Source organism: Schistocerca piceifrons, chromosome 6 (genome assembly GCF_021461385.2).
Source record: "Schistocerca piceifrons isolate TAMUIC-IGC-003096 chromosome 6, iqSchPice1.1, whole genome shotgun sequence".
NCBI classification, from domain to species: Eukaryota; Metazoa; Arthropoda; class Insecta; order Orthoptera; family Acrididae; genus Schistocerca; species Schistocerca piceifrons.
In genome coordinates, this window is record NC_060143.1 from 479,697,808 (window position 1) to 479,716,998 (window position 19,191).

Here is a 19,191-nt window from a genome sequence, read left to right on the forward strand (position 1 = left end):
TCAAGTACGACTAGATTTAACAATCCATATATCATCATCTTGGCAACAGCGTGGAGAAAAGAGACACATTCCTACACTCAAGTACTAAATTCATAATCATCTGACGCCGTTGAAACAGCGTTAGACATTATTACTCACTAACTATAACAGGATACACCGATTTTCCTTTTATTCAGAAGCGGTTTAAAGGAGGTGCTCTGGTGCAGTGCACCCTACACAATATTTTTAAATGAATTAGTGTCTTAAATGGGATATCGTTGTAAAATGAATTAATACTGGAATACAGGAGATTTCAGTGTAGTGATTGACGCACTCTACTCGACAAGGGATGAATAGGATCATAAGTCTGAGCGGTCACGTCATATCTGAATTTATTGACTGGTATGGACTTACGCTCCCTGATGGGACCGTAGAAACGTCAACGTTGTATCGCCGTGGATGCGATGCAGATGTTGTGGTCGGCGCCTTCATTTCGCCTAAACAAGCAATCGTGGACTTAACCGGTATTGGTTTTGACGTCATATACAAAGCAATGAACGGATCTGGCAGGCTCATCATAGCGTTCAATTCCGCTCAGTCACACACGTCCGCCTAGCACCGAAGTCGGAAGCGATCTGCTCCGCCCAACCATAGTTCTCAGTCCTTGCCAGTAAAATATTTTCCCCAGTGCACAAATAATTTAGCTTTACGCTTCAGTTACTAAAACTTACGAGGCCTGTTCAGAAAGTAAGCTCCGATTGATTGCCAAATTGAAACCACAGTGAACATCAGAAATGTTTTACATGTAACAATTAGCTACACCTTTCAGCTACTTCTCTACGTAGTCGCCGTTCTGACTTAGACTTTTGTCATAGCGTTGTACCAACTTTTCAATAGCCTCATCATAGAAGGCAGCCGCCAGTGCTTTCCGCCAATTCTCCACGCTGGCCTACACCTCGTTGTCTGTGTCAAAATGTTGTCTTCAAAGACAGCGGTTCATGTGACGAGAGATGAAACTCAGGGGGAGACAATTGCGGACTGTATTGTGGGTAATCTCACATTTCCATTTGAAAACGATGCAGGAGCATCTTCATTGCCCCTGCAGAATGCGGCTGAGAATTGTCTTGAAGAAGAAACAGCACGACAATTATGTAATGTTAGCTGCATAGCTTCAGGCGAAATTTCTCACCAGGCCCTCGTACTTGGCGGCAGACACTATTTTGTAGACATCTTTACGCACTCACTGCGAGCTCAGAGATGAGAAGAGCGACGTGATGCTAACTGGGGTTATACTAGAGACACTACCCAACACATCTGTGCAAAGCTTTATCGGATTTTCATAGTCGTTTCCATTTCGCGACCGATCGGAGCTTACTTTCTGAACGCCCCTCGTACAATGTTCCTATGTTTTAAGTAAAATGTAAATCTTTCTTCAAACGGATTTGAACGCCCATATGATTCACTAGGCATGGAGGACCCGTAGTCCACCGTCTTCGGCTAATCAACCCAGCCATTAAATTCCGAATAAAAATTATCGGCAATGACGGCAGAAGGCTACCGGCTTAAGGGGACCACACCGTGGTTCAGATCGAAAAAAATCAATTTCCGGTTTTCATCATATTTCGATAGTTTAAGGTTTTATTTAAGTACTCTGAAAAGGATTTTGCTGAAAAAAGTTTTTTTCCACCATTTAAAGAGCATTTTCCTACCAGGTGTGTTTATGTGCCACGCCCACTTTTCTGTCACCCACTTTTTTGCATATATTTTAGATCATTATATCCCCTACATTGCACGTAAGGGATTTTTTTACTCCCGAGTGTGTCGGCTATCCTTGGAATGCAACGGTCGGTATTCTTTTGTGTCTGCTATTGGTAAACAACACGCTTTCAAACACGCGGTTAGTTTTGTTCAAGTGTGATAGCGAGTAGTTGTTATACTTACGTCGGCAGTGCTTGTTTACGTGTGTTTTGTTGTGTTTAATGAAGATGAAGAAACGTAAAGGCATTTTCAAGAAACGACAATTTAGAGCAAACAAGTTTACAAAGCTTTCTGTACAAGAGGTTATGTCGCCTGGCAACAATGTTTCTAATTGCAATTCTTCAACAAGTGCATCATCAAGGAAGCTCTCACCATTTCAAGAGAGTTCAACGAGTTTACTGTAAGTGACAAGGGGTGCAGTAACATTATTATAAATTTAAGAATATTATCAGATGCAATTTCTAAATTTGTACAATGTAGGCAGTGTGGTGAGTCACAGAGTGTGAAAATTTGTGAGAGTGCCAGTGGAAGAAAAGGTCTAGCAATTGCTTTGGATTTAATTTGCACTAAATGCTCGGCTGTGGTTTCATTTATGAGTTCTTCAAAACCAGATGCAAGTGGCCCTTATGAAATCAATACTAGATTAGTTTATGCCTTAGAATCCATTGGTAAGGGGATGGCTGTAGGGAAAACATTTTGTTCAGTGATAAACTTACATCAGCCACCAAATAAATTTGAGAAACTGACTGCAATATTAGAGAAAGCTGTATGTGAGGTCAGTGAGCATGGAACTGGCTGCTAGGGAAGCAGTGGAAGAAAATGATGGAAGTTCGGATATTGCAGTTGTACTTGATGGAAGTTGGCAGAAAAGAGGACATACTTCTCTGAAGAGAGTTTTGACTGCCATGAGTGTAGACACTGGTATCGCGTTAGATGTGGAGATAATGTCTAACTGTTGCAAATGTTGTAAAGTCAATGAAGATAAAGAACATAACTGTGTGGCTGATTTTAGAAGAACAAGCGGTGGTGTGGAAGTTCATGATGTACAAGAATTATTTCATCGCTCCGTAGAAACAAGAGGCGTACGGTACACCAAATATTTGGGCGATGGTGACAGTAAGGCATACAACAATTTGGTGAACTCTAAGCCATATGGAGATGCCATTCTTAGCAAAACAGAATGTGTAGGCCATGTTCAAAAACGTTTGGGAACAAGGCTGAGAAAACTAACTGTTGATATGAGAGGAAAAAAATTAGAAGATGGAAAATTGTTGACTGGACAGGGTCGGTTAACTAAAACTGAAATAGAAAACTTGCAGGTATATTATGGGCAGGCAATTAGGAGAAATAAAGAAAATCTTAAGGCAATGAAGAGAGATGTTTGGGCCAGATTCTTCACCCAGTCCTCTACTGATGATAAGCCATGTCATGGATCGTGTCCATCAGGAGAAAATTCGTCGTGCAAATGCAATAGGGCTCAGGCAACTGGAGAATCTTATCCTCACCAGGATTCTGTTCCGGCTGCTGTTATTACACCAATTAAACCTATTTTCGGAGACTTGGCTCATCCTGACCTTCTAAGGAAATGTCTGTATGGGAAGACACAGAACCCAAATGAATGTTTCAACAGCATAATTTGGAACCGCCTTCCTAAAACCGTATTTGCAGGCATCCATACAATGAAACTAGGAGTTTATGATGCTGTTATTACATTCAATTTTGGTAATATTGGAAAGTGTTGGGTATTGAAAAAGCTAGGAATTAATACTGGTGAAAATATGATCAATGGGCTGCAGCATTTCGATAAAATGAGGATAGACGATGCAGACAGGTCTGCATCTAATATGGCCAAGAAAGCAAGACAAACATCCAGGAAGGTGAGAAAGATACTGGAAGACCTGCTAGAAGCCAAAGAAGGGCCATCATATGCAGCAGGACAGTTTTAATTAACTGTACGTAACAAATTTCAAAATTTTTTTCCTTAAAGTAAATTTCCCACAAACTAAAATTTTCAGTACAAATGCCCCATTCAATCAGAAACTATCATAGATACATGAATGAAATTTTCAGACCCTACATAACATAAAAAGGCACCTCTGGTACTACATTCATTAATATTCCTACAATTTGGAAGATCACAGAAAAATATTTTCTGCAGAAAAAACTTAATATTTTTAATTAATAAATTTAAAAAAGTATTTCTTAAAAACTATAAAATAGTTAAAGTAAATTTTAGTACAGTTGACTCTATTAGCATCATGTAACATACAACAAAAATATTAAGGACCTGCATCAAATAGTTTTTTTTCAGAAATGGGTCAAATACTTGCCTAAATTAACATGGGTTAGATAGGCAGGCTGTGGTCCCCTTAAGAAGTCACTCTCCTTGTGCCAAAGTCTTTGTCAAAGTAGGCGGAGGAGCTCATAGTGGTCCAGGGCACTCTCTTGCCCTTGGGATGGGAAACTAAAATGCAGGAGAGTCAGCAATGATCAACGGCAAAAAGAATGTGGAATGCAATTAAAATCACTGTATTTAAGGTACATAACGTGTAGCTGGAACTGAAAACAGGTCAACAAGGTCTCTCTGTTGACAAATGATTCAGTTTAAGTCCCCTGCAGTAGGACTGAAAGAGGAGAAATGCCAACTGAGTTCATCAGTGTACACTGAAGCGCCAAAGAAACTGGTATAGGCATGCGTATTAAAATACAGAAATATGTAAACAGGCAGAACATGGCACTGCGGTCGGCAACGTCTATATTAAGCAACAAGTGCCTGCCGCAGTTGTTAGATTGGTTACTGCTGCTGCTACAATGGCAAGTTATCGAGATTTAAGTGAGTTTGAACGTGGTGTCATACTCGGCGCACGAGTGATGGAACACAGCATCTCCGAGGCAGCGATGAAGTGGGGATTTTTCCCGTACGACCATTTCAAAAAAATGGTTCAAATGGCTCTGAGCACTATGGGACTTAACATCTGAGGTCATCAGTCCCCTAGAACTTAGAACTAATTAAACCTAACTAACCTAAGGACATCACACACATCCATGCCCGAGGCAGGATTCGAACCTGCGACCGTAGCGGTCGCGCAGTTCCAGACTGAAGCGGCTAGAACCGCATGGCCACTGCCGACCATTTCACTAGTGTACCGTAAATATCACGAACCCGGGAAAACATGAAATCTCTGACATCGCTGAGGCCGGAAAAATATCGTGCAACAACGGGACCAACGACAACTGAAGAGAATTGCTCAACGTGACAGAAGTGTAACCCTTACTCAAATTGCTGCAGGTTTCAGTGCTGGTCTATCCACAAGTGTCAGGGTGCGAACCATTCACCGAAACATCATCGATATGAGCTTTCGGATCAGAAGACCCACCTTAATGACTGCACGACACAAAGATTTACGTCTCACCTGGACCCGTCGACACCGACATTGGACTGTTGACTGGAAACATGTGGAATGGTCGGACGAGTCTCTTTTCAAATTGTATCGAGCTGGTGGAGGTCTCCGGTTATGGAGACAACCTCATGAGTCCATGGACCCAGCATGTCATCCAGTGAATGTTCAAGCTGGTGGAGGCTCTGTAATGGTGTGGAGCGTGTGCAGTTGGAGAGATATGGGACCCCTGATACGTCTAGATACAACTCTGACTAGGTGACACGTACGTAAGCATCTTGTCGAATCAACTGCATACATGTATGTCCGTTGTGCATACCAGCGGACTTGGATAATTCCAGCAGGACAATGCCACACCCCACACGTCCAGAATTACTACAGAATGGCTCGAAGAAGAAACACTTCCGCTGGCCGCCAAGCTCCCCAGACGTGAACATAACTGAGCATATCTGGGATGCCTTGCAACGTGCTATTCGGAAGAGAACTTCACGCCAACGTAGTCTTACGGATTTATGGACAGCCCTGCGGGATTGATTGTGTCAGTTCCCTCCAGCATTCCTTCAGACATCATTCGAGTCATGCCACATCGCGTTGTGGCATTTCTGCGTGCTCGCAGTGGCCGTACACGATATTAGGCAGGTGTCCTCGTTTCTTTGGCTCTTCAGTATATGTCAGATGGTAATAGCAAATAGTCTGTTTCAAGACTCACAAGAGGAAGTGTACGTGGAAAAGACCTGGAGATACTGGAAGATTTCAGCTGTTTTACATGATATTCGGACAGAGGTTTCTAAATCATCTAGCGGATTGTAAGGTAAAGCGTACCCAGTCGCGTGTACAGACACAGATCACAATTTGGTAATGATAAGAGTAGAATGAAGTTTGAGAGAATCGTTCAGAAGTAACAGTGCGGAAGGAAGTGGGATACTGAACTACTGAGTAATGATAAGACACGTTTGAAGTTCACTAAGGATGTGGATACTGCTACAAATATCAGAATAGGCAATTCAGTTGAAGAAGATTGGACAGCTCCACAAAAAAAAAAAAAAAAAAAAAAACTATTGCGGATGTTGGACAGACAATTATTGGTACCTCATCTAATCCTTGGGTAACCGAAGAAAACAATCTGTCGACGAAAGAAAGAAGTACAAACGGTTCAGGAGGGCACAGGAATCCAGCAATGCAAATCACTTAGGAATGAATCAAATAGGAAGTGCATGGCAATAAGGCGAAATGGCTGGAAGCAAGATAAAATAAAATCGAAAATGATATGATCGTTTGGAAGACTGACTCAACATATAGAAAATTCGAAGCAGACCGGTGAAATTAAGAGTGCAATCGGATAACTACTGCTAATCGCAGAGGAGAGAGCGGGTAGGTGGAATGAGTTCATGCCTGTATGAGGGGGAGGACTTGTATGATGGAGAAGAAATTGGAGTTCATATGGAAGACATGGAGGGTCCAGAATTAAAGTAAAAATTCTAAAGAGTTGTGGAACGAATGCAGAAGGGATAGATACTCTACTGGCCATTAAAATTTCTACACCAAGAAGAAATGCAGATGATAAACGGGTACTCATTGGACAAATATATTATACTATAACTGACATGTGATTATATATTCACACAACTTGGGTGCATAGATCCTGAGAAATCAGTACCGAGAAAAACCACCTCTGGCCGTAATAACGGCCTTGATAAGCCTGGACACTGAGTCAAACAGAGCTTGGATGGCGTGTACAGGTACAGCTGCCCATGCAGCTTCAACACGATACCACAGTTCATCAGGAGTAGTGACTAGCGTATTGTGACGAGCCAGTTGATCGGCCACCATTGACCAGACGTTTTCAATTGGTGAGAGATCTGGAGAGTGTGCTGGCCAGGGCAGCAGTCGAACATTTTGTGTATCCAGAAAGGCCCGTACAGGACCTGCAACATGCGGTCGTGCATTATCCTGCTGAATTGTAGGGTTTCGCAGGGATCGAATGAAGGGTAGAGTCACGGGTCGTAACACATCTGAAATGTAACGTCCACTGTTCAAACTGACGTCAATGCGAACAAGCGGTGACCGAGACGTGTAACCAATGGCACCACATACCATCACGCCGGGTGATACGCCAGTATGGCGATGACGAGTACACACTTCCAATATGCGTACACCGCGATGTCGCCAGACACGGATGCGACCATCATGATGCTGTAAACAGAACCTGGATTCATCTGAAAAAGTTACGTTTTGCCATTCGTGCACCCAGGCTCGTCGTTGAGTACACCATCGCAGTCGCTCCTGTTTGTGATGCAACGTCAAGGGTAACCGGAGCCTTGCTCTCCGAGCTGATAGTCCATGCTGCTGCAAACGTCATCGAAATGTTTGTGCAGATGGTTGTTGTCTTGCAAACCTCCCCATCTGTTGACTCAGGGATCGAGACGTGTCTGCACGATCCGTTGCAGCCATGCGGATAAGATGCCTGTCATCTCGACTGCTAGTGATACGAGGCCGTTGGGATCCAGCTCGGAGTTCCGTATTACCCTCCTGAACCTTCCCATTCCATATTCTGCTAGCAGTCATTGGATATCGACCAACGCGAGCAGCAGTGTCGCGATACGATAAACCGCAATCGCGATAGGCTACAATCCGACCTTTATCAAAGTCGGAAACGTGATGGTACGCATTTCTCCTCCTTACACGAGGCATCACAACAACATTTCACCAGGCAACTCCGGTCAACTACTGTTTGTGTATGAGAAATCGGTTGGAAACATTCCTCATGCCAGCACGTTGTAGGTGTCGCCACCGGCGCCAACCTTGTGTGAATGCTCTGAAAAGCTAATCATTTGCATATCACAGCATCGTCTTCCTGTCGGTTAAATGTCACGTCTGTAGCACGTCGTCTTCGTGTTGTAGCAACTTTAATGGCCAGTAGTGTAATATTGCACCGGAATTTCAAAAATCATTGGCACAGTTGCAACCGAACGACTGTTTAACTTGGTGTGTAGAGTCGACGACATTGGTAACATACTATCAGATTGCCCGAAAAATATCAACCACGCAATTCCAAAGAGACCAAGGGCAGATAAGTGCCAGAACTACGTCACAATCAGTTTAACAGCTTATGTATCCATGCCGCTGACAAGAATAGTATACAGAAGAAAGGAAACTTGGGGTATACAAAATATATAAAAGAACCAACACGAAACAATAAGACTGGATTAAAAGACCGAAGTGCTCGTTTTGGTGTAAGATATTGATGCTGTCTTTCGTCCGTACCCTTCAGTCTGCACATCGAAGAAACGATAACGGAAATAAAAATAAGGACTCAAGAGCGATGAGCCGGCCAGGGTGGCCGTGCGGTTCTACACGCTACAGTCTGGAACCGCGTGACCGCTACGGTCGCAGGTTCGAATCCTGCCTCGGGCATGGATGTGTGTGATGTCCTTAGGTTAGTTAGGTTTAAGTAGTTCTAAGTTCTAGGGGACTGATGACCTCAGAAGTGCTCAGAGCCATTTGAACCATTTTCAAGAGCGATGAAAATGTATCATTAATAAGATTCGCTGATGAGATTGCCATCGTCAGTGAAAGTGCAGAAGAATTACAGGATATACTGAGTGGAGCGAACAGTCTAAGGAATGAGAGTAAACGGGAAAAAGAGAGAAGTAATCAGAAGACGCAGAAATGAGAGCAGCGATAAACTTAACTGATGATCACGAAGTAAAGGAATTTAAGGGGTTCGGCTGCCTTGGAAGCAAAATACAAACGACGGTCGAAGCTATGAGGACGTAAAAAGTAGACTAGTACAGGCAAAGAGAAGTCTACTGGTATGAAACATAATCCTCAGTTTCAGGAGGACATTACTGAGAATGTACGTTTGGAACACAGTATTGTATGGCAACAAATGAAGCACAGTGGAAAAACTAGATCGGAAGAGAATGGAAGTGTCTGAGTTGTGATGCTACAGAGGAATGTTGAAAATTTTGTGGACTGGTAAGGTAAGCAATCAGGAGATTTTTCACAGAATGGCCAAAGAAGGAAACGTGTGGAAAACATTGACAAGAAGTGGAAGGATGATAGGACATGTATTAATATCACAGGGAATAACCTCCACAGTACTAGAAAGAGCTGTAGAGGAGAAAACAACTCTAGGGGAAAGCACATGTTGAAATGCATATGGCAACTAACTGGGGACGTAGGGTACAAGTAACACTCTGAGAAAAGGCGAGGACTTAGAACCACAGAATAAATATTAATTTTTAGCAGTAAGAAATCGTTACCGTAGCTGTTAATTCTTCCTCCGAAATCGAAATGTCACATTAATCCTGCTCTCTTAATCCATCCTAGCTGGTCGTTTGGGAAGTAATAGATTGAATCACCTATTTCGCTTGGTATCGTTACGAAATGGTTTATTTACGATCAGATGATGATGTAGTTAATGAAGGCTCATAGTTGTCAATTACGGGTAATATTAATTATTAATTTTTTCACGTCTCTTATACGATCACTGACAGTGGAATTACATAATCTATGAATATAGTGGGCCACAACTTCAATAAACATTTTCATAATGAAAACCTTAATCAGCAGTGCTGCACGATTAAGGACATCTCACGAATGGGACCACATTAATGAATTATTCAATAAAGAAACTAGCCACCCGGTGTGGCCGAGTGGTTCTAGGCGCTTCAGTCTGGAACCGCGCGACCGCTACGTTCGCAGGTTCAAATACTGACACGGGCATGGATGTGTGTGATGTCCTGAGGTTAGTTAGGTTTAAGTAGTTTTAAGTTCTAGGGGACAGATGACCTCAGATGTTAAGTCCCATAGTGCTCAGAGCCATTTGAACCATTTTTTGAATAAAGAAATAGGCAAATATAAATATTATATGTTGGCTGATCCAAAACACTATTACCAACTGCTTAGTAACGTGTTGTTCCACTTTCGCAACGCAGTACAAGGCCGATTTTACGTGGCATGGGTTCGACATGTCGTTGATAGGTTTGGTGAAATATGTGGCACCAAGTGCCCGTGCACAGGTCAAACAATTCCAGTAAATCACTGGTTTGTGGTTTTTAGCTTCAGAGCTGGCACCCGACGTCGTTTCAGATGTGTCTCATCAAGTTCATAACGGGCAAATTTGGCTACCAAGTCATAACGTGTATCACGATTTTGGTCTTGTCAACCGGGCAGTACCTTTCTGGATAATGCCTTCACTGTCAGGTAACACAGCAGGCGTGAATGGGTGCAACTCTTGCACAATAATTTTCACGTAGCCCACAGCTGTCATGGCGCCTTCAACTACGACTGGTCCAATGTAAACCTAGGTTAATGTTCCCCAACGGCAAGCATCCATGGAGTTGTGCATGTTTCGAGAGGCCGTTCGCCTGGATGCCGGCTTATCTGTTCCGTTGAACCATAATCCGGTATTGAATACCCGGGATCACTGCAATTGTATTCCGGCTTTTCGTTGGTCAACATGGAAAGATAAAGGTATTGTGCCGCGGAACACCATGAGCATAGGCGCTGAACGATGAGCTCCGAAATACTTGTCGCTGCACCAGCATTGCAAACTATCGTCAGCTCTGCCGCACGTGGCCCCTATCCAGGGCCTCTGGTCTCCACCTCGTCGACTACTGGTGGGTTTACCATACTTCAGCCACTTCCTACAGTGGCGTCTACATCTACATCCAAATCTACATCTACATGGTTACTCTGCAATTCACACTTTAGTGCCTGGCAGAGAGTTCATCGAACCATTTTCATACTAGTTCTCTACCATTCCACTGTCGAATGGCGCGTGGGAAAAAGGAATGCCTAATCTTTCCGTTCGAGCTCCGATTTCCCTTATTTTATTATGATGATTATTTCTCCCTACGTAAGTGGGTGTCAACAAAATATTTTCGCATTCGTAAGAGAAAGTTGGTGATTGAAATTTCGTAAATAGATCTCGCCGCAAAGAAACCCGCTTTTCTTTCTGTGACTGACACCCCAGCTCGCGTATCATATCAGTGACACTCTCACCATTATTGCGCGATAACACGAAACGAGCTGCCCTTCTTTGCACTTTTTCGAAGCCCTCCGTCAATCCTACCTGGTAAGGATCCCACACAGCGCAGAAATATTCCAGCAGAGGACGGACAATGTAATGTAGGCTGTCTCTTTAGTGGGTTTCTCGCATCTTCTAAGTGTTCTGCCAACAAAGAGCAATCTATGTTTCGCCTTCCCCACAGTATTATCTGCGTGGTCTCTCCAATTTAAGTTGCTCGTAATTGTAATTCATAGGTATTTAGTCGAACTGACAGGCCTTAGATTTGTGCGATTTATCGTACATCCAAAATTTATCGGATTTCTTTTAGTACCCATGTGGATGACCTCGCATTTTTCTTTGTTTAGTGCCAACTGCCACTTTTTGCACCACACAGAAATCCTGTCTAAATCTTTCTGTAATTGCAATTGATCGTCCGATGATTTTACAGCGTCATCTGCAAACAATCTAAGGGGGCTGCTCAGCTTGTCACCTAGATCATTTAGTTAAATCATGAACAGCACAGGGCTTATGACACTACCTTGCTGAACGGCAGATATCACTTCTGATCTACTCGACGATTTACCGTCTATCACTACGAACTGTGACCTCTCTGAGAGGAAATCACGAATCCAGTCACACAACTGAGACGATACTCCATATGCACGCAATTTGATTAATAGTCGCTTGTGAGGAACGGTATCAAAAGCATGCGAACCGCGAGTCAGTTTAGCCGTTTCCACGATGCTCGATCCTAGGCGCTGGGCCAGAATCATATGCTCTTATGTCTGTGGCTTTCCCCATGTGGTCAGCACGCTGGACTCTTGTGGTTTCCCTAAATCGCTCCAATCAAATATCGGGATGGTTTCTTAGAGAAAGCACTGCCGGTTTCCCTCATCCTTGACACAATCCGAGTTTGTGTTTTGTCTGTAATGATCTCGATGTGTGACGGGACGCTAAACCCAAGCTTCCTTCCTTTACTTTCCTCATACCTGAGTAGTGCTCGTCAGTACGGGATCTGTACAAGGTAGGATTGATAGAGGAAGCAGAGAAGACTCCAAGAAGAGCAACGCGTTTCGTTACAAGTTCGTTTTGTATGCACGATAGCGTCACGGAGATATTCAAACAACTCCATTGCCATAAGCTGCAAGAGAAATGTTTTGCATGAGGGTGTGATTTACTGTTAAAGTTCTGAGAGCATTGTTTCCTAGAACATATAACAAATATATTGCGTTCTCTTATGTATTTATCCCGAAAACAACATGAAGATAAAATTCGAGAAATTCCAGACCATCCGGTTCCTTACCGGCAATCGTTCTTGCCGCGAAACATTCCTGACTTGAACAGGAAGGAGGGAGAGTGACTGTGGTATACCGTCCACCACACACGCAGGTTGGCTTGCTGAGTAGATTAGCAAACCGTATCGTCGCCAGAATGATTCCCCAATCATCTCTGCTCCGCGTGTCGCAACGGCACCAGGGACATTGAATCTTGCTTTAATACAGGGTGTTTCCCTAAGTGCGTGCAAAAATTTAACACGACGTAAGTATGCTACAGTGAACAATTTCAATTAAAGGACCTGTTGTTGGAGAAGGAGATAATAGGAATAAAATCACATTAATAGGAATAAAATCACATTACTGGGAACTTTTTTATTTACATTTGTTACAGTTAACTGCAAATACCATCACTGACACAATGAGAGTACCATTTGCGTTGAATCTTACAAAATGTGTTGAAACTGACGACCATTAACCTCAATGCAAGCATGAAATCGACAAAAAAAATTCTGACGCACGCTGACAAATATCCCGGGTGTGATTCGAATCACCACACTATCAGCTATAATTCTTGGAACTTACCCAATCTCCGTGTCCACTGGGGTCTTATACACAAGTGACTTTAGACATCCCATTGGAAATAATCAAGGTGCTTCAGGTCAGACGACCTTGCAGGCCATGAAATAGGACCTCCCATTCGAATCCCGCGACCAAGAAATACAACATCATTACTTCCTAGTAATCGGGCTCTTCGTCCTTGTTTCCTTGCAGGAAATAAAAAATGCACATGTGAACAAACAGCACAGTACGTGTAAACTTGTACGAGTGTTAGTTGTAAATAAGCTGGAAAACAGTATTTCTAGGCAAAGCGAAAGACAAGTTTACTTCCATATCTCCTTAAGCTGGCTTCTCCCATCCCAGGTTCCCTGCCTCAAATTGTTCAGTGGATCATTCTCTATGTCCTGTTACATTTTTGCAAGCTCTTACGGTAGCACCCTGTATATTTAGGCACATGAATGTATATACGTATGAGGATATAGGATCCTCGCAAACAGAATAAGTAATAAGTAATGAAATATAATAGACACGATTGTGAACCGAACTCCAGGTATTTTCGTATGCAGTGTGTCACCTACTCACTTTCACAGGAAGTCGCATATCTACTCGTGAATAAATAATTACAGCGTAATATAGATGCAAGTGTAATCGGTTTACTTATTTTGTCCGTATGACTTACCATCACGCAAGCCAGCCCCATCTGGTGAATATTGTGAAACTACGCGCACTTGTTAAGTTATAGAGTCGGGAAGTTATAAACAAATATTGTTTAGGCAAGTGATCAATCACAAGTGCTGACGCAATAAGCGTGCGTTAACGACAACGGACACTGTTGTCTTTGACGTTTAAACTCAAACAGATCATTTGCAAAACGCTTTTAAACATTAATCTAAAAAATTAGCTGCCAGCTCTGCAACACTGAAAAATAAAACTCAGTTAAGAGTATACTGAACTATGTGAGATGCGTACTTATGCCTCTATCGACACTCTAACTGTAGCCGTACTTATTTTCACACTTGCAGTTCATTGGTGCTACGCAATTCAAGGGACCCCTGATGACGTCAGCGGATTGCAACACGCTGCATGGCGGCAAGAGCTACCTGTACACGTATAGCCACCGGTCCAGTTTCAGCGTACCAGGTGAGCGCCAAACAAACTACTTTTTAGTAGAAGGTTGTCTCCTTCCTTGTGTTATCCCGATCTATTTACAGCTGAGTTCTCACGTGATAAATTCTGCCACGCTGTCTGTAATCGGTTGGATTAAAAACGCTGTCACCTCGTGATCTTCACTAGTGAGTTGTGGAGGCATGATGAAGAGTGTGTAGTCCCGTCAAGCGGAAGTAACTGTGTTAAATTTAAAAATGTATAATTAGAGGAACGTCCAAATGGTAACACAATTCGCCTATGTCTTATTGACAGGTTATACTATACTAATTTGAAAATAGCTGCAAACTCAAGACTGTACTGATCACAAACAATTTTCTATCACCGACACACTTCCTGGTTACTCACGTTTTACTAACCAAAGAGCAGTGGAAGGCGTATTTTGGTAGCACTCCGTGTTTCTGGCTGTATGAAAAGGAAATCGTAACTTACTCTGTCGAGAAATTTCTTATTTGACTAATTTATGTTAGCTGAAAGTATTGTAATCATACGCTATAATATTGTGTTCCTCACCAGATGACCGAGCGGGGTGGCGCAGTGGTTAGCACAATGGACTCGTATTCAGGAGGACGACTGTTCAATCCCGCGTCCGGCCATCCTGATTTAGGTTTTTGGTGCTTTCCCTAAATCGCTTCAGGCAAATGCAACGATGGTTCCATTGACAAAGGGCACGGCCGATTTTCTTCCCCATCCTTCTCTAATATGAGCTTGTGCTCTAAGGGTCTCGTTGTCGACGGGACGTTAAACACTAATCTCCTCCTCCCCCTCTATTCATTGCCTGGTCACGTTTGCCATATCCTTCTCTACACTGAAAAAACAGCAAAATTAGGTGCAGCGGAGGACAAGATAATGATCATCGATGAAGAGAGGACCATGTATTCGAAGTTGCAATTACTGACGACCATTAGCTGTGTAATGTAATGATGACAATGAAAATTTGTGCGGGACCGGGACTCGAAACCGGATTCCCCACTTTAAGTGAGCAGCAGCCTAAACAACCTTGGCTATCCGTGAATGACTCACGGAGAAACCCCAAGTTTCATACCCAGTCGTTCTACCATCACAACCTCTACTCGTACTACATTTTATGTAATTCCCATACTGGGAATGACAATTTAATTGGAAGTCACTGCTAGCTACTGGCAGGTACAAACGATGTTGCAGTTCCTATGTTGTTAATAAGTTCGATTCAATGTTCTTTTAGACATGCATGCATATGCAAGGGAACATTGCATCGTACTTCTTAACAACAGAGGCAGGAATCCCTTAATGACATGTTGTATGAATTCCACGTTAAACTGTAGTTCCCCTTCCCATGGTAGTAGAGTTATTAGGGTAGGTTAAAGGTATGTGTGTCACCTAAGCGTCGTGGAACTGAAAGATTGTACCAGGCCATTTACCCACAAGCAGTTATTATTACTATTACTACTATATAAAGTCTCCCCTTAAAAGCTGCTGCATTTCTGTTGATATTAACAAAGAAAGTTTAAAATGTTTATCATCGTCACATAGAAACCTTACAAGAGAGCATTAAGTAACGGTTTGTATTGTTCACAGCCATTGAACATGCGATGGACTTGGTGTACCTCTTCCCTAGACTGGACTACAATCTTACAAAAGAAGAGGACAAAGTTTCCCAGAGGATGGTGCACCTGTTTGCTAATTTCATTATTTATGGGTAAGTACAATCTAATCCGAACTCTTGTCCACACCTCGATGCTACAATGCGCAACAAAATTACAGGAACACTTTCTCAGAATTCCGTAACTGTCTGCCACTGCGACCCGTACGTTTGCAATTTGGCTCAAAGTTGCCTACAATCATTTTCTCTAATGGTGCAAAAGCTTGGCACCCTGCCACGTCATCTTCGGGATCGAAGAAGCTTCAAATGGCAAGATATCGACTCTCGTGAAAAAAGATCCATAACTCAGAAGTTCATATGAGATGTTATGTGAGTTAATGATGACACATTGGCACCAATTGTCACCACAATTTTGCCCAATGCCACACCTTGGGAAGGACGTCACAACCTTTCTTATCCACATATCACCCCTTCTTTTGACGACCCTAGCAACTAATTCGTAGCCGGCCGCTGTGGCCGAGCGGTTCTAGGCCCTTCAGTCCGGAACCGCGCTGCTGCTACGGTCGCTGGTTCGAATCCTGCCTTGGGCATGGATGTGTGTGATGTCCTTATCTTTAAATAGTTCTAAGTCTAGGGGACTGATGACCTTAGACGTTAAGTTCCATAGTGCTCAGAGCCATTTGAACCATCTGAAATAATGGTTAGGCAACCCCTTCGACCATACATAGATGGGGTTTGCCTACCTTCAGGTACCTGAAAAGCTGCCAGACTGATTTCGCGTCGAAAATTCTGACAGGTATATTTTTAAAGGCCAACGGCCTTGCCGCAGTGGTAACACCGGTTCCCGTCACATCACCAATGTTAAGAGCTGTCGGGCTTGGCTAGCACTTGGATAGGTGACCATCCGATCTGCCGAGCTCTGTTGGCAAACGGAGTGCACTCAGCCCTTGTGAGGCAAACTGAGGAGGTACTTGATTGAGAAGTAGCGGCTCCGGTCTCGTAAACTGACATACGGCCGGGAGAGCGGTGTGCTGACCACATGCCCCTCCACATCCGCATCCAGTGACGCCTGTGAGCTGAGGATGACACAGTGGCCGGTCGGTACCGTTGGGCCTTCATGGGCTATTCGGAGGAGTTCAGTTTTAATTTATAACTTTAAAGTGCTCATCAAAAGTGCGTGGGTAGCACCGGGGGAGTTGTCGAACAGGGGGCCTCAGATGGAACCTTAGTCGTTTTATTCACGCACATGTTAATGTAGAGGCCGCTCACGATCATGCCAGAGAAGAGTTCGAAGCGGTAGGGCTGAAGAAGCATAATCTCCCTCTGCTGCTTCGGCTCACATTCAAATTTCGTCGAATGTTCTTGAACGATTCCTAGTGATACCACCCCGTACATCAGAGCAAAAATTGCGGTCGCACTACGCTTCTAAGGGGGTTAGATCGTGTTCAGTGTGGTTGCAGCCCCACAATGACCTCAGATTATATCTGAATTGCCCAGAGGTGACAGCAGTGTGAAAGCTGTTAAGCACATCGTCCTGTTGCTCATGGGAATGCGGACTGTCGTGTTCGACTGTGAAACGTATTGGAATCAACGCCCCGAATGTAGGGATTGTTTCATGACGCATTTTATGCCACCATCTTAGGCATTTTCGTGTCGATAATGAGCATTGGTGTGTCTAAAATGTTTTCCTCTGCTACCCATTAGGAAAAGGCGTGATTTGGACAGTTCTGACATCAGTCGGCAGAGTCGTTAAAAAGATAAGGCGAGATGTGGATAAAAGAGGATGTTAAGGCTATCCCATCATGTGACACATCCACGGTGGTGTTCGGTAGAATTGTGGTGTAATTTAGTGTCAACGTGATTTCATTAACCCAACTAACAAAATGGTTGAAATGGCTCTGAGCACTATGGGACTTAACATCTTAGGTCGTCAGTCCCCTACAACTTAGAACTACTGAAACCTAACTAATCTAAGGACATCACACACATCCATGCCCGAGGCAGGATTCGAACCTGCGACCGTAGCGGTCGCGCGGTTCCAGACTGTAGCGCCTAGAACCACTCGGCCACCCCGGCCGGCCCCACCTGACAGCTCACAAGAACATTTGAGCAGTAGCATTATTTTCGAATGTGATGTCACGTTGCCGTTTGAAGCGTCGCCAACCCAGAGGGTGATGTCGCAGGGTGCCACCACGCTTTCGCACCATTACAGACAAAGGTTGTAGCCAACTTTTAGTCAAAGTTCAAGCTTGCCCATCGCAATGGGAAACAGTTATGAGGTTTCGAATAGGTGATGCTTTGTGTTACGCAGTGTATCTTGAAATACTGGGTTTCAGCTGTGCACAACCAGATAGGATGGTTGTATTGGTAGACAGACTTCTGTACAGTGTTCATACACTCGTACCCATGAGCTCTGTGATCCAGAACAGGGAAACATGAAATCAACATGGATACATGTGATGTATAAGGCGTATGTTAAATATATCGCTTGCAACAGTCTGTGATGGCAGAGACGTTGGGCATAGTGGAACACATAGTGTGTCGTACGGGAAACGTAGGCATCTCCGGCAGGCTGCAAGTCGTATATCACTCGTTTTATTACTAGTTTCAGTCACCAGATGCAAGTATTTTCTTATATATAGTGGACACACGCCATACTGTGAGGGTCTGGATACGTCAGTCGTTACAGCAGTTGTCGTGGAAGCCAAATGTTCTGAGCTCGAGACCCAGTCCGACACATAACTATAATCCGTCAAGAAGTTTCAGAACGTTAATGGTTCCAAGCTCCTCTCGACACAATCGTCAACACGTGTCTTGTGGCTAAGAATGAAACACCATGGCACAACTAAAGCATTTGGATGAGCACAGGTTGCTGCGTCATTGAGAGAGAACATTCTGACCTTAGTCAACTGATCGGTGGTGCACAGCTGCAAGTCGCCATTTGCTTAATTTCATTGCAGTGCAGAATTTTCCAGGGGACAGGAAACATTTAGCTGGTATGTGACTAAGGTTGACTACGCACAATCAAGTACCTGCATCCTTATCTTGCTTTACGATCTTGAGAAGAACCGACCATCACAATAAATGTCCTGGTCAGCTCCCTCGTGTGTAGTAATCGATGTTAACTGATGATGATTGTATTTACTAATTACAAAATTATTATACTTATGTGCACCATTATAATTTAATGATAAATAAAGGGGTGAGGAGCATCAGACACAGGAATATAAAGTGATTACATTGCAATAGTTTATTCAAAGCCTAATTCATGTATTTTCGCCGTTGTTAGCGTTAACGTGTGAGGCTGCAGATTGTCCTGGTGAAGAGCACACTTTTGCGTGTCAGCCTCGGTTTTTCACAGTCACCGCAATTTTGATACGGTCCACCAATGAGGTATAATAGGGCACAGTTATGATTCTGCCTTTCTTCAAGTAATCTGTGAGGGTGATTCCTTGGGAA

At 43.4% G+C, this 19,191-nt stretch overlaps 1 protein-coding gene across 1 annotated transcript in view; it reads left to right on the top strand.

Annotated features, from left to right (window-relative positions):
- LOC124803390 (acetylcholinesterase-like) overlaps positions 1 to 19,191 on the top strand; it is a 137,960-nt gene that overhangs the window by 107,087 nt on the left and 11,682 nt on the right. Inside the window, exons 10-11 of the mRNA XM_047264574.1 lie at positions 14,009 to 14,126; positions 15,708 to 15,828. Of these exons, the coding sequence (XP_047120530.1) occupies positions 14,009 to 14,126; positions 15,708 to 15,828 (239 nt within the window). The remainder of the gene's footprint in view (positions 1 to 14,008; positions 14,127 to 15,707; positions 15,829 to 19,191) is intronic.